The sequence below is a fragment of the Neopsephotus bourkii genome, unplaced genomic scaffold, assembly GCF_033783945.1.
Source record: "Neopsephotus bourkii isolate Nb327-2 ecotype Australia unplaced genomic scaffold, CSIRO-AGI_Nbou_v1 NB_53, whole genome shotgun sequence".
In the NCBI taxonomy this organism is placed as follows: domain Eukaryota; kingdom Metazoa; phylum Chordata; class Aves; order Psittaciformes; family Psittacidae; genus Neopsephotus; species Neopsephotus bourkii.
In genome coordinates, this window is record NW_026900570.1 from 2593156 (window position 1) to 2606740 (window position 13585).

A 13585-nucleotide genomic window follows, 5' to 3' on the forward strand; every position below is an offset into this window, starting at 1 on the left:
TGAATTTTCCACATCCCTCTATATGAATGTTTCTGTGCCAAATACAGGCTCTGTGTTTGTGTGCTTCTTTCAATGGAAGTTCCCATCTCTAGGCACCTCCATTGGAACAGCTGGAATAGCTGATTTAGGGTCTGGCTATAGAGTGTGTGAACCTACTGTATGAGGCTGCATTTTGTTCAGGCCTTTGTCATAATTTACTTTAGTTCTTATGTAAAAAAAAAAAAAAAAAGCAGCAAAATACTCACTTTAGTGCAAATCAGACACTTGGCTATTCAGGTAACACAGAAACATTCTCCAAGTGACATTTCTGAGAGAAACAGTCTCTTGGATGCCATTCCACTGCTCAGGACTGCCTGTGCAGATGCATTCTCACATGACTGGGTTTAGTCCAACTGGTTTCTATTGTGAAACAGAAAAACAGTTATGGGAAATGCTTGTTCTGGAAGAGAGGCCACACAGATGTGAGGGGTGAGCTGGAAAAGAGGCATTTCAGCAAGATAATATACTCTGTCTGAGCTCTCTGAGTAATGAGCCTCTCTTTCATAAGGTGTACAGAAATGGCAGGACGCTCTTGCCACTAAAGCTTGGCTTCTCTGGGCTCTGGGTGTCAGATACAAGGGTAACATTTGCCTCTGCTTGCTCCAAAGTGCTTTGCTGCACCTCTGCAGCATCACATGGGAAGGATGGCTGCATGTCTGATTGCCAGTAGTGATGAAGCATTGTGTCCTCTCTACTCAGTGGGATGCCTTATTGGGACAAACCCATCCCAGAGAAAGTTCATGCAGCAAACTCCATTTAATCAGTGACAAATATGTCATTGCTGGTGCAGTCCTGTGAAACTCATTGGCAAAGTCACCACTTTGACATTTCATCACTGTCACTTAAGGAAACAAAACCCAGCCAAAAAAATGACACGAATTTTCTCATTAACCTCTGAGTGCAATCACAGTATATATTTTTAAGGCCATACAGCATCAAGGAATATTTCATGAACTCAGCTGGCAAACAACAAATCTATTTCTATTGGGTGTTTTCAGGCCTTATTCATTTTATAAAAATTAATGGGGAAAAATTATCTACTTTCGTATGTTATTTAAAAACAAAAACAAACCACAAACCAAAAAACCTCATTTGATTTCTCAACTTGTACCAGCCTGTTCTAACAGAAAGTGAAGCAGTTTGCCAAAGGCTAATGAGTCATTTTTATGTGATTAGTTTCTTTAGCCAGATCCAGATATTTAGAGGAACTAATAATTTGTTACCCTGATAATCTCTGAAATGCCTGCAAGGACTCACATCTAACTACACTACTTTGGTCGTGACATTATTTTTTTTTGTTCAATTTTGTTCTATGTTGTTTAGAATTAATATGTTAAAGTAAGAACAGAGCAATGACAAAATTAAATTATATGACCCATATAATTTTTTCACAGCATGGCATCATAAGGATGTATAAGCAAAAACAACATAAAGGAGAAGTACCTAGGTAGAAGCTGGAGGTTTAATTAGAGAAAATTATGTGGCTATAAAATTGTCAGTATAATACATAGCTGACCTTGATCAATCAAACTGTCCTTAAGGGGGGTACAGCCTAACCTTCTGACTGTGTTTCTGCAGTTTAGAGTAGACTTTGTATTGCAGAGTGGCATTTCAATGATAGCTGATAGTTTGGGATGCTTTTAAGCTTAAATGTAATCTGGAAAGAAGTCTGATATTCAGAAACCAGTTCCCTTTATGATTGCTTATGCTGGACCTCTTGGGCTCTGATATGCTCAGGATTACCGAGAATTTTTAAAACTCTATCCTCATTGCATGCTGTACTATAGTCCTTTTTTTTTTTCTGTCACTCTAAGTACCAGCCAAAACAACTCATAAGAGAGCCTTCAGGCATCTGTACAATGCTGACTGTAATACTGCTAAACACTGCATTTACTAGTACATATCATGCAGTACTTAAGTTCATAAAAAGTTTAAAAGACATCTGCCAAATCTGCAGATAACAACTGTGAAAAATATTCCCCTTTTCACTGTGTGTCTGAAGTAGCAATGGGAGCCCAGGTCTTGACTCCTGAAGTCTGCAGTGCCCCTTTCTTCTCTCCAGATACTGTGCTATGAAAATCTCTATTAAAAAAAAAGCCACACAAAACCATGTATGTTTCTATAACGGAAAAGAACAGAGGGAAAGGCATCCTTTTCCTATAATAAAATTGACTCAGATTGGGCTCTGTGGCCAATGCCCATCTAAATTGTGTAAAAATTCACATAGGAATTACCAGATCAGAATGTCACAGACTAATGGTCCATCTGGTCCAGTGTTCTGTTTCCAGAAGTGACTTACACCAGATGCTTCAAGGGAGGAATAAAATATTAAGCATTTAGAGAGTGCTATAAGTGCCCTAACCAACCACTAACATGGTGGTTGGGCAGCTGCTAGGAAATCTAGTGGCAGAAGGAGCCTGCCAGCAATTCTGCTTTTCTAGTAAATAGAGCAAAGAAATGCACTTCCCTGTGGGATATCAGTATCTGCTATATCTAGCCCTGTGCACATTTATCATTCATCCTGACCTCACATGCACACATGAATCCAGATGCACACACAAATCCTTTTCTCTAAGTGCAAAACATTGCAAGAATTGCAACACAGTGGATTTTATGAGAGGTGAAAATTTACTCAGGAGATTCACAGGGCAGAATTCATTTTAATCAAGCTAAGACATTTCCATCTGATCTAATCATCCCAGGCTCCCTTTATAATCAAAAGAGCAATACCAGCACTTCCAGGTCATGACTCTTCTGACCTGGTGTGGATGTCTGATTTAGGAGACAGTGACTCCACTGGCTTGAGCTCCATCGTCTGCACAAGGAGCTGAGGATGGCTAGCTCAGATGTAGACCTTTACAGGGCAGATGTCTGTGTTTTGCCAAATGAGTCCCACCTTTGGCGGCTAAGCTAATATTTTTAGAATAATAAGGGGTTTAAAGAATTAAGACACAAAACAGTTAAGGCACTTGGGGACATATTTCAGTCTGCCCCTTTCCTTAGTCTCCCTTATTGCCTGGCAGTAATTACATCTAACAGAGTCTAGATGATTATGGGAGTGGGATGAGGAGCTTTTAACTTTTAACTAGCAGCTCAAAATGATCCGTCTTCATAATGAACAAAATGTGTTAGCACTAGATGGCCGTGAATGGGTTGATTGCATTGCTAATGGTTGATCACACAAAATGCCCTCTAGATTAACATTAATTGTTCACCTTGGTGGAGACTTCAGATGAAAAATCTGTCTGAACAGAGACAGTGATTTGGCTTCTATTTCCCTTGTAGAGTTTATCCTTTAAAGGAGGTGGAAAAACCCTGAGGGGATGGTTGTACAACCTCTAGATATACAGAGTTACCGGCCTTCTCCATGCCTGGTATCTTTCAAAGTCAGGGTGTCTGCGTTTGTCCTAATTTCTTATATTTCATGTTGTTTATGATTCAGTGTTTGGTTATTTAAAGTACAGATTATATTCTTACGAGTAGAAACTACCTTGCTGTGCATTTTCTTCAAGTCTGTTTCATTGAGCTTTCATTTTTTAATTTTTTTGTCCCCTGTGGATGAAGACTGACTTTAGGTGGCTGAGCAAGTCAAATGGAAATAATACCAAGGCTGGAAATCCATTACCATTCTTAACAACCTGGGTCTGCACAGGATGTATAAACAAAAGTAGAAAACTGCAAGGCACAGTGCTGTATCATGAATCAATGTTACAGAGCAACAAATAGTATAGAAAGAATAAACACACTCCCCCAAAGAGCAACACACTGTTAAATACTAGGTAGAAATCTTTATCTGTACCTGATAAGGGGGAGAAACTGAACCTGCCTCTATAAAAGAACATATTGTGAGTTCTGAGAATGAATGCTACACCATGGGTGGAAAATTAATTTGTAAAGTGCAAAACCAGGCATTGTTTAATGCCTTCCCTCACAAGGACGCACGGTGACAGTTTTTATTTATCTAAAGAGTAATTGTGGAGGGAGAAAAACTATCCCTAGGTCTTGCGTAGGCATGGCATAGAATAACGAGCTTGAAAAAATACTATTCTAGCTGTAGAGACTGGGATAGATTGCCTGCAAAGGGCAAAGGGTTGACAAATATCTGACAGGAGTGACTTAACTTTGTAAGGTATATTTCTTTCATTTTATTTCAGAACGTCAGGACTTTCTTGCAATATGGTGGAATGTAATTCACTTTATTTTGTTGTATGTAGAACAGGTATATGGTGCCCTGCTTTCTGAGCTCAGTCAAACTACAGAAACTCAGTGGAGAGCACCCCTGGAGCTGCTTGTCCTGAAAGTCATTGCTCGTCTGGGCAGCCCCAGCTGCAGGGGTCCATGGAAAGCTGGGGTGATTGGAGAGATCTGGTATCTCAGAAATGTGCATCTTCCCACGGACCTGAGATCTTTTGCCAGTGCATATTTGACAATTTGTGATAAGTTTGGCCTCTTAATATACTGCCAGCATAGTTGAGGTTTGCACTTTCTTTTGTGCTTCTATCCACTAATTTCTTCTACTCACTTTCTGAACTGTCTTGCTCCCAAGTATGAAGACCAGTTCAGCCAGATGTCTCTTAAAGTGGTCAGTAGCCCCCACAGTCCTCAGTCTCTGTTGCTGCTCCAAGCCCTTTCTGCAGTCCAAAACATTGGGCTCCTGAATGTAACAGCATGTCACATAATGCTGGTGCTGCTGGTGAAGGAGCTGGAACTTCTTCCCTAAGTGAACCCAGTTGTGTAAATCAGGAGTAGCTGGTGCTTTAGACATGACACACAATTGAAAATGGAAGTTTTTAGGTGGTTGATTTAGAAAACAAAATGAAAAAAAATTATTAAATTATTAAAAAACCGAAGAGGTTTTGCCTCTTAGGACTGAATTTTGTGAAAGCATTGGGTATCTTGGATACCATGCTGTAAACACACTGGTGGAGATCTGAGACTCTTGTTGCTTTTTCTTCTCTGTGTTCAATAGCTTTTGTACATGCTGAGATGCAGAACATATGCAATGCAGGGAAGGAGACCCTATTAAATGCCTCATACATAAATGCCCTACAATCTGTGTAGCTGAGTTTGATGAAGACATTGCTTGGGAAAAGTATAAAATGTATAACAAAGGGGGCATTTTGTGACAGACAGGGGTGATGGCGGGTTGTCTCAGATTATTTTGTTTCACCCAGAGCACATGCTGCTTTCAAAGCTTCTCTCCCACATCTCCTGCAGGCTGGAAATAAGCCACTAAGTGTGGCTTTGAATAGCTAAGCAATAGGTGCTATATTTTGCAAAAGCTCCATGCCTGCAAGTGTGCACGCTCATATATGAGGAAGGACTTTTTTTTTCCCCATTCCTATTTGTCTAGTTCAGTGTGTGAATGTAGCTGAAGTATTCAAGTTACAAATACAAATAGTAGAGACCATACATTATTTCCTCCTGCTAACCGTACTGTTTCACACTGCTGTACTGTGCCTTGTTCCTAGTGCTTTTTGCTTGCAAAGGGCTAATTTTCACCCTGTGAGGGCTGGTGTCCCCAAGGAGCAGGGTGCAGGTTCAGAAGTTCACTGCAGCTTCCAGCATGAAGGGCTGGAAGGTAACGCCTGCAAAAGTAGCTGCTTGCCCTCAGCTTGCCAGTGTAACTGCTTGCATAGACATGCTGTGAGCAAGATCAATGTGCTGATAAGTGAACTGACTGCCTTGAAAATAATATGGTAAAAAAGATGACTTTTTTGATCCACCTGACAGTGTGACCCCACAAGCAGTCTGTCCTGGGTTCAGCAGTAGCAGTCTTTTTTTCTCCTTCTTAGTAGTGGTGCAGCACTGTGTTTTGACTTTTGGCCTGGGAACAGAGCTGATAACACTGATGTTTTGGTCTGGCCAAGGACTTTGTAAGCCTCATGCTCTGCCAGGGAGGAGGGGAAGCCGGGAGGAAGCAGAGACAGGACACCTGACCCAAACTAGCCAAAGAGCTATTCCATACCACAGCACGTCATGCCCAGGATGAAACTGAGAGTTACCTGGAAGGGCCAGGGGACTGCGGGGTTGGAGGAGGTATCAGTTGTATCAGTTGGTGTTCGGTCGGGTGGGGCGAGTTATCGGTCAATTGGTGCTGAGGTGTTGTATTCTCTTCCCTTGTTATTTCCTTTATCATTACTATTATTGGTGGTAGCAGTAGTGATTTGTGTTATACCTTAGTTACTAAACTGTTCTTATCTCAACCTGTGGGAGTTGCATTCTTTTCGATTCTCCTCTCCATCCCTCCGGGAGTAGGAGAGAGAAAGAAGGGGGGGGGGGAGTGAGTGAACTAGCTGCCTGACTGGTTTTAAACCATGACACAGTCACACTGACACAACCTGGGGGACTGCACACTGTAGTGTGGTTTGCATTTCAGGGAATAACATTGTTAAAAGTATCTCCTGGATTTGTCTGTTAATGTTGTTGAAGTGAACAGATGTTCACGTTCCATCATATTTGCACCTCACATGGGCACCATCTGACAAGGGCGGGTGATGTGGGGTAGGCAACGGGCATGTTCACTAGTCTCCCAGTAGTGGCAGTCAGCAGGAAAATATGGTTTGGGGGTGCCTTACCTCACTGCTATAAACAGACAAATGTTGCCATGCAAAGTCCTGCTTCTAAGCATACAGCAGAATCAGTGCTGTCAGTGGCAAACTGAGTACAACCAGTCTTGGTGGCAAGGAAAGAATGGAGCATTTCAGTTTTCTGGGGTTTGGCCAAAAGCTGCAGTTATTTTTGGGGACAGCAATGATCAGCTCAGGCTGGAGAGGTAGGGGAAAGGTCTAGGTTTATTCTGGGTTAGAATTTTTCTCTCCAGGATTCTGACCATGAGCCACAACTGTCTGTGGGCAGAGCTGAGCACAGCATCTACCTGACACAGTAGTTTTGAGTGTTTGCACACATTTTCATCACAGTGCACAAGTGCACTAAGACATTTCCAAGCCTCAGCCATTATAAGATCTTCATGAAATGAGATAGCGAGTTGGGTGTTTCAGTTCCCCTCCTTCTACTTCTGGCAGGTGCTGCTCTTTTTGCAACAATACTTTTGTGTGCGTCTGTGTCTGCTTTTCTCCATGGGTTTGTCTTCTCACTTTTGCTCTTCACTGGGTTGAGTTGTGGCTTTAGGTACCATATCCATTTCCAGAGTCAGTTCATGAGCTTTGAAGGGAATCAGTGTGTGATTCCCCTGCTCTCAGTCATGAGAACTTCATGAGCAAACAGGACTGCAGGTTGCCATCTTTTCCTCTCTGTAGCTTTTCTTTGTGGTGTTTGTTTTCTTTGCTTATTGCAACATTCTGCATCTCCTTCCTTAGGTGTCACCATGGACTTATGCAGATATTGTTTCTGTTAACTGTCAGAGATCATGTTCAATCAAATTCCTTCTATTAATAATTATGGGTATGTTAAAACAACTAAGTAGCAGCCTGGAATCCAGGAAAATATCTAAATGCTGATGAAGGCTGTTAAAGTGAGAGAGTTCATATGATGATTAACCCTAGGCTAGGGATTACACATTTGGACTTGATAATGGACAAGCTTTGAGGGCTGTCACATCTGTGAACTAACAGTCTTGTGCCTTCTTCAGCTTGGGAATCAACCAGCTGAAATGTGAGCTGAATTAGCTTTAAAAGCAAAGGTTCAAACTCAGATGTGATTTGCAATGTTAACACATCATGTGAATCTAATTTGCTACAAGGAGATGTCTAATTCTGGTGGAAATAAGGCTTCATCTGTGCTGTCTTTTACTATGTTACTAAAATTGGTCAGCTCTGAATTTGAACTTGGCTGTTGTGACTGATCCCCAGTGCAGGGGTATGATCAGATCATGACCTGGTGAGCAGCTAATACTTTGGACATATAGACCCATGGGCTTACATAGGTAGATGGTGAAAGTTAGAGCAGTCCTAAGACCACTTCATGGGGCAGTGTACTCTCACCAGTAAAAGAGGGTCACAGGTGGTGCTCAGAGTGCAGCTCAGTAGCAGGTCCAGCATGGAAAGATGTTTGCCTGATTCTGTCACAAGACCTCTGTGAGGAGTAAGAAATTGCTAGTAGCTTTTCAGAGTAGTTTGCTTCCCTCATACTGCAGGCACTTTTTCAGCCTGTTCCACTCATAAACTACTCAACTGGATCTTAGAATCATGTAACCATATTCTGGGCTGCATCAAAAGGAGCATGACCAGCAGGATGAAGGAGGTGATCCTGCCCCTCTACTCTCGTAAGACCTCACCTGGAGCATTGTGTGCAGTTCTGGTATCCTCAACATAAAAAGGACATGGAACTGTTGGAATAAGTCCAGAGGAGGGCCACAAGGATGATCACGGGACTGGAGCACCTCCCATATGAAGACAGGCTGAGAAAGTTGGGGCTGTTCACCCTGGAGAAGAGAAGGCTGTGTGGAGACCTCATAGCAGCCTTCCAGTATCTGAAGGGGGACTATAGGGATGCTGGGGAGGGACTCTTCATTAGGGACTGTAGTGACAGAACAAGGGGTTCAAGTCCTGTCACTACAAGGACAAGTTCAAAGTTAAACATGGGAAGTTTAGACTGGATATAAGGAGGAAGTTCTTGATTGTAGGGTAGTGAGGCGCTGGAATGGGCTGCCCAAGGAAATTGTGAATGCTCCATCCCTGGCAGTGTTCAAGGCCAGGTTGGACAGAGCCTTGGTTTAGTGTGAGGTGTCCCTGCCCATGGCAGGGGGGTTGGAACTTGATGATCGTAAGTTCCTTTCCAACCCAAACTATTCTATGATTCTATGATTCTAACATTATTTCCTTTCTATTCTTACTAGAAAGGTACTGTAGAGTTAGATAGTCACAAACCATCTTCTGATTTTCAGCTTACATTTGTGATTTTTTGTTTATACATCTGTCCTGTGTCTCTGTGATATCTGTCCTGTGACTTTGGATTTAAATAGCTCTTCTTCCCCATTTCTGCTTCCTTCCCCAGTATATTTATAGATAGCAGTCATATCCCCTCTTAGCCTTACTTTAATTAGGCTCCTGTGGTTTCTCTAACATGACAGGTTCTCCATTTTTCCAATCATCTGCCAGCCATTATTTGTGTCTGTGCCAGTTTTGCTTTCATTTCTTGTGAATATGAGTGACCAAAATTGTGCCTACTACCCAAATGAGGTGTCAGCAGTACTCTGTGATTTCCTACCAATATTTCTTAGTCTTTACTGGAAATAATAGTAAAGACTGAGAGTAATAGCTCCTTGCAATGCAGATTTTTTTTCACCACCTTCCACCCTGGTGGTTTATAATCCTGTGATCGATTAGTACAATCAGATCTTCTTCCTCTTATGTTAATTTGAGAGCTGCTACAGTAGGTTGATTATACTTACAGGAACACACGTAACACTGTTGCTCTCAGTAAATGCAGCTCAGGTGAGATTCTGAGCTTGCAGTAAATACTCCAGGATGATTGCATCCATTATGTTTAACTAAATTACTGGGTAAAAGCTGAGCATCTCACCTTACTGGAAGCAAAGCAGCAAACCCCACAGCAGCAGTTATTGCTGAATGGCACGTTGTTAACATGATGTTAACGCCTAACCCATCATGGCAACCAAATGGATGAAATTAATTTTGAAGTATGATCTGTAAGAATTTGGGGAGAAATTGATAGTTTTCATGTCTAAAATGTTCCATTGCTTTTTTTACAAAACATGAATATGGCTTTTGTGTACCTCTGTTTGCCTCCTTTTCTTCAGCTGATTCTGTTTTTTACAAAGTGCTGGTTATGTAGAAGTTCTATGGCTCAGTGAGGAAAGGACAGGAGCTAGACAGACACCTTACACTTGCTAAGAGGAGATTTGTTTTGAGGGCAGAGTTTATGGAAAGGAGTTGGGAGACATGAGAGAGTGGTTTGGTCATTAATAGCTGGGCTCAACTCTGACCTCCAGCTCCTTCACCTCGTTAGCAATACGTTGGAAATGCCAGTGCTTTGACATCTGTGGGCTTCAGACTTCTTAAATCTAGGGAGAAGTTATTTTCACGAAGTGCGCCTTTCAGTGTAATGAGTATAGTGAATGAACTACACTAGTCCATTTAAACATGAGGATTTTACTGTGGTAAAAACGTGCTGGAAGCCACTTTTCAGCGCATTACAATGTCAAAAGCCCTTAAACTGGTGAAAGCATTTTGAATGATTCTGAAGTGGGTTAAATTCAAAATTTCTTTTTCTATGGCTTCTAACCATAACATTCAAACCACAAAGAAGAAAGCCACAAGGTAGAGTCACGTTTGGCTTGACGTTGGCCTGGACCTACAGTGTTATTTGTAAACCCCAATACGCAAAGCAGAAGGAATGTCCTGAACAATTTCATTTATTACAGTACCTAAAGCCAGAGCTCATGTCCATCTTTTGAGGACAAAGAAGTATAAAGCAGATTCTTCTACTGCGTAGAGGAACCATTTCAAGGAATGACTTAATTTTGCTTTGAGTATCACTGGAGTCTAGGAAAATGCACCTTCAGCTGTATGTGTCTGGTGGTGCATAACCAGATAGGAAAGGGGAGTGGCACTAAGATACTGGCCCAGCTCATGCTAGCAGGCTTATGTTAACATAAAGCTGTCAGTCTTGTTCAGAGGCACAGTTACATGCAGAAGTCATACAACTGGACCTTAACTGCACCTACAGTTACTGCTTTTGCCCCATAACAGCACTTGTCTGCATTTAACTCAACTGCAAGTGCTTGGTGCCTCAGTACTAACCCAGCATAACATCAAGAAGAGTTTCTAGACATTCTTGTACATCTAACTGATCATAAACTAATCTAACAATAAACACTAATAAATTTGAATTATTTTTATCTGTCTTTTCAATGGCAGGCAGATTAAGAATGCATTGTCAGAATGACTGACAAGTGTGAAAATTTAAAGTTTGGAACACCGTTGTTAGATAATTGAGAAGCTGATTCCTAAAGGGGGGTGAAGTGCTTATAGAAAATCTAATAAGGTATAGCTAGTCCTTTTACATATAAACAAGACATGAGTCACTTTCATTCTTTATTAAACAAATGTCAGATTAAACTGTCATTAAAATAAATGCTCCTAGTTGAAAAATATTAGGACTTTGACATCAAAAGTGAGAATAAAACAATCAGACCTGTAGGGACCTGCTGGAGAGAGTCCAGCGCAGGGCAACTAAGATGATTAAGGGAGTGGAGCATCTCCCTTATGAGGAAAGACTGAGGGAGCTGGGTCTCTATAGTTTGGAGAAGAGGAGATTGAGGGGTGACCTTATTAGTGTATATAAATATATAAAGGGGGAGTGTCACGAGGATGGAGCCAGGCTCTTCTCAGTGGCAAACAATGATAGGACAAGGGGAAATGGGTACAAATTGGAGCACAAGAGGTTCCACTTAAACTTGAGAAGAAACTTCTTCTCAGTGAGGGTGACGGAACACTGGAACAGGCTGCCCAGGGAGGTTGTGGAATCTCCTTCTTTGGAGACATTCAAAACCCGCCTGGACACGTTCCTGTGTAACCTTATCTAGGTGTTCCTGCTCCGGCAGGGGGATTGGACTAGATGATCTTTTGAGGTACCTTCCAATCTCTAACATACTGTGATACTGTGATACTGTGTAGGACTGGTCCATCATTTTCTTCTGAAAATAGTGTCAACTAAACTTGGTATCCACATTTGAAACGGAGGTTTACATTTAGTGGAACATATCATGACCATTAGAAAGTTTGAGTCAAGTCCTGAATTACTGCTCAATATATGTCCCAATAAGGGTTCTGCTATATTGTGTAAGTAATGGCACATTGCACAGGTAAAATCTTGCAGCTTCAGACCATTTCGTGGAATTATAAAAAGGAACATATGAAGCCCAGGTGAGTGAACAATAAAATCAAACGGCTCTTCTCTCCTATAGCGACGTGAGAGCTGTATAACATGAACAGTGATCAAAATTTGTGAATTTCCATGGAATCTCCAGGAGGGAGATTCCATGGAAAAAAAGGTATCTCTCTCCTTTCACTGCCTCCTTTACCTTTAATTAAGAATCAGTGTGTCATTCATTGATTTTGAGGAAACTTAAAAACTGGCATCTTTGGGACTTCTGTTTTATGATTTTTTTTGTTTGTTTGTTTAAAAAGAGAAAAAAGGTTAAGAATAATTTGGGAGGAATGACAGGTATGCATACTCCCACCACCATATAAACCTTACCTCCTCAGGAAACCACAAAAATAAAGTAGAAAACACTCCATGAAGTGTTTCTCAGCATCATTCCATTGCAGCACCTTCCAGATATTTTTGTAATACCGTGTGATTTCCATACATCTTAAGTAGCTTTAATATAGGATTTATATAGGATTAAAGCCTTTGTAAAGACTCATCATGACAGTGCTTTAAAATGCCACGACTGTCAGCTCACAAGTCTTCTTAAAGTTGGATGGCTGACATAATAGCATAATAGCATCTACTTTTTTTTTTTTTTTCACTGACCTAAATCAAGAATTGGATGGATCAAGACTTCTCCCTCTATGATCTCAAAGAAGGATTTGTTGCGGGGTTTTTTTAATGTCATGTTCAGCTATTGGTTACTTTATGCTGAGCTGTGAACTCTGTGGTTATTGGAAGCAGCATTAAAAGCCAGGGAGTGCCTCTGTTTTCAAGAATATCACTCCACTCTTTTAAGGCACCTGCCTGCCTGTAGAAATATTTACAGCTATATAGGATACGTATTTGACCTGCAGACATCAGAGATGAACAAATCCAAATTGTCCAGAGTGAAGAGATTAAAAAAATTGTGGAGGGTGAGTGAAAAATATGCATTAGTCTATTAGAAAGATTGCAATGGTAATGAATAAATGACAAGCAGATTATTTTGATGTTTGCAGACAAGCCGTCCTTCTGCATGCACGTTATTTGCTCAGACTTTTCATTGCAAGGTTTGATTGTGTATTTCCTGTCTTGCAGATCAGTTGCATCTTTGCAAATTTCTGGAGACATTAAGCATTCAGGTTAATCTGACTTTTGAGAAAAGTTCTAGAGAATTTGAAACAACAACAACAGCATTTATAGAGTAAAACCCCTTGAGGAAACTAAGCTAAACTTGATTTCCTAGGTGGCCTTTAAAAATGCCATTCAAGGGTGGATGAATATAAAAAAAACATTACCAAAAAAAACCTTTTTTTCTCCTCAGGCTGTATTTTAGAGCTGAAATACATTGTAGAGCTGAACTATATGGAACGTACTTAAAGCGCATGTGGCATTGGAATCTAGCATGATAGTAAAATGAAATAAATAGTAATATTAAGGCAAATTGACTTTGTAAGCAATTATATGTCTTATAGGTTGGAAATAAGACCACAGAGAAAATTAACAGATAATTCTTCACCAAATGTGAAGTTAATTTGGTGCAACAAGTGAAATGGACATCTCTCTGATGTCTCATAAACTGACTTTCATAGGTTTTCTTGAGAAGTTTGTGGTCAGTTTTTCTCATTGTTAAATATGGCACAAACCGTTGTAATTTTAAAAGTAATTTTAAAGTCATTAAATAAATTTGTTTGGATGCTTTCAGAAG

General features: G+C 40.7%; 1 protein-coding gene across 6 annotated transcripts in view; it reads left to right on the plus strand.

The window, feature by feature from the left end:
* The window catches only part of DPP6 (dipeptidyl peptidase like 6), a 559516-nt gene that overhangs the window by 222023 nt on the left and 323908 nt on the right, over nt 1-13585 (plus strand). The window contains exon 1 of one of the 6 annotated variants that reach the window (XM_061349204.1): nt 12694-12812. The exons of the other annotated variants lie outside the window; for them this stretch is intronic. Coding sequence (XP_061205188.1) covers nt 12762-12812 — 51 coding nt within the window. The 5' untranslated portion in view covers nt 12694-12761. Of the gene's footprint in view, nt 1-12693; nt 12813-13585 lie in introns of those variants that run through there. 6 annotated transcript variants of the gene reach the window in all.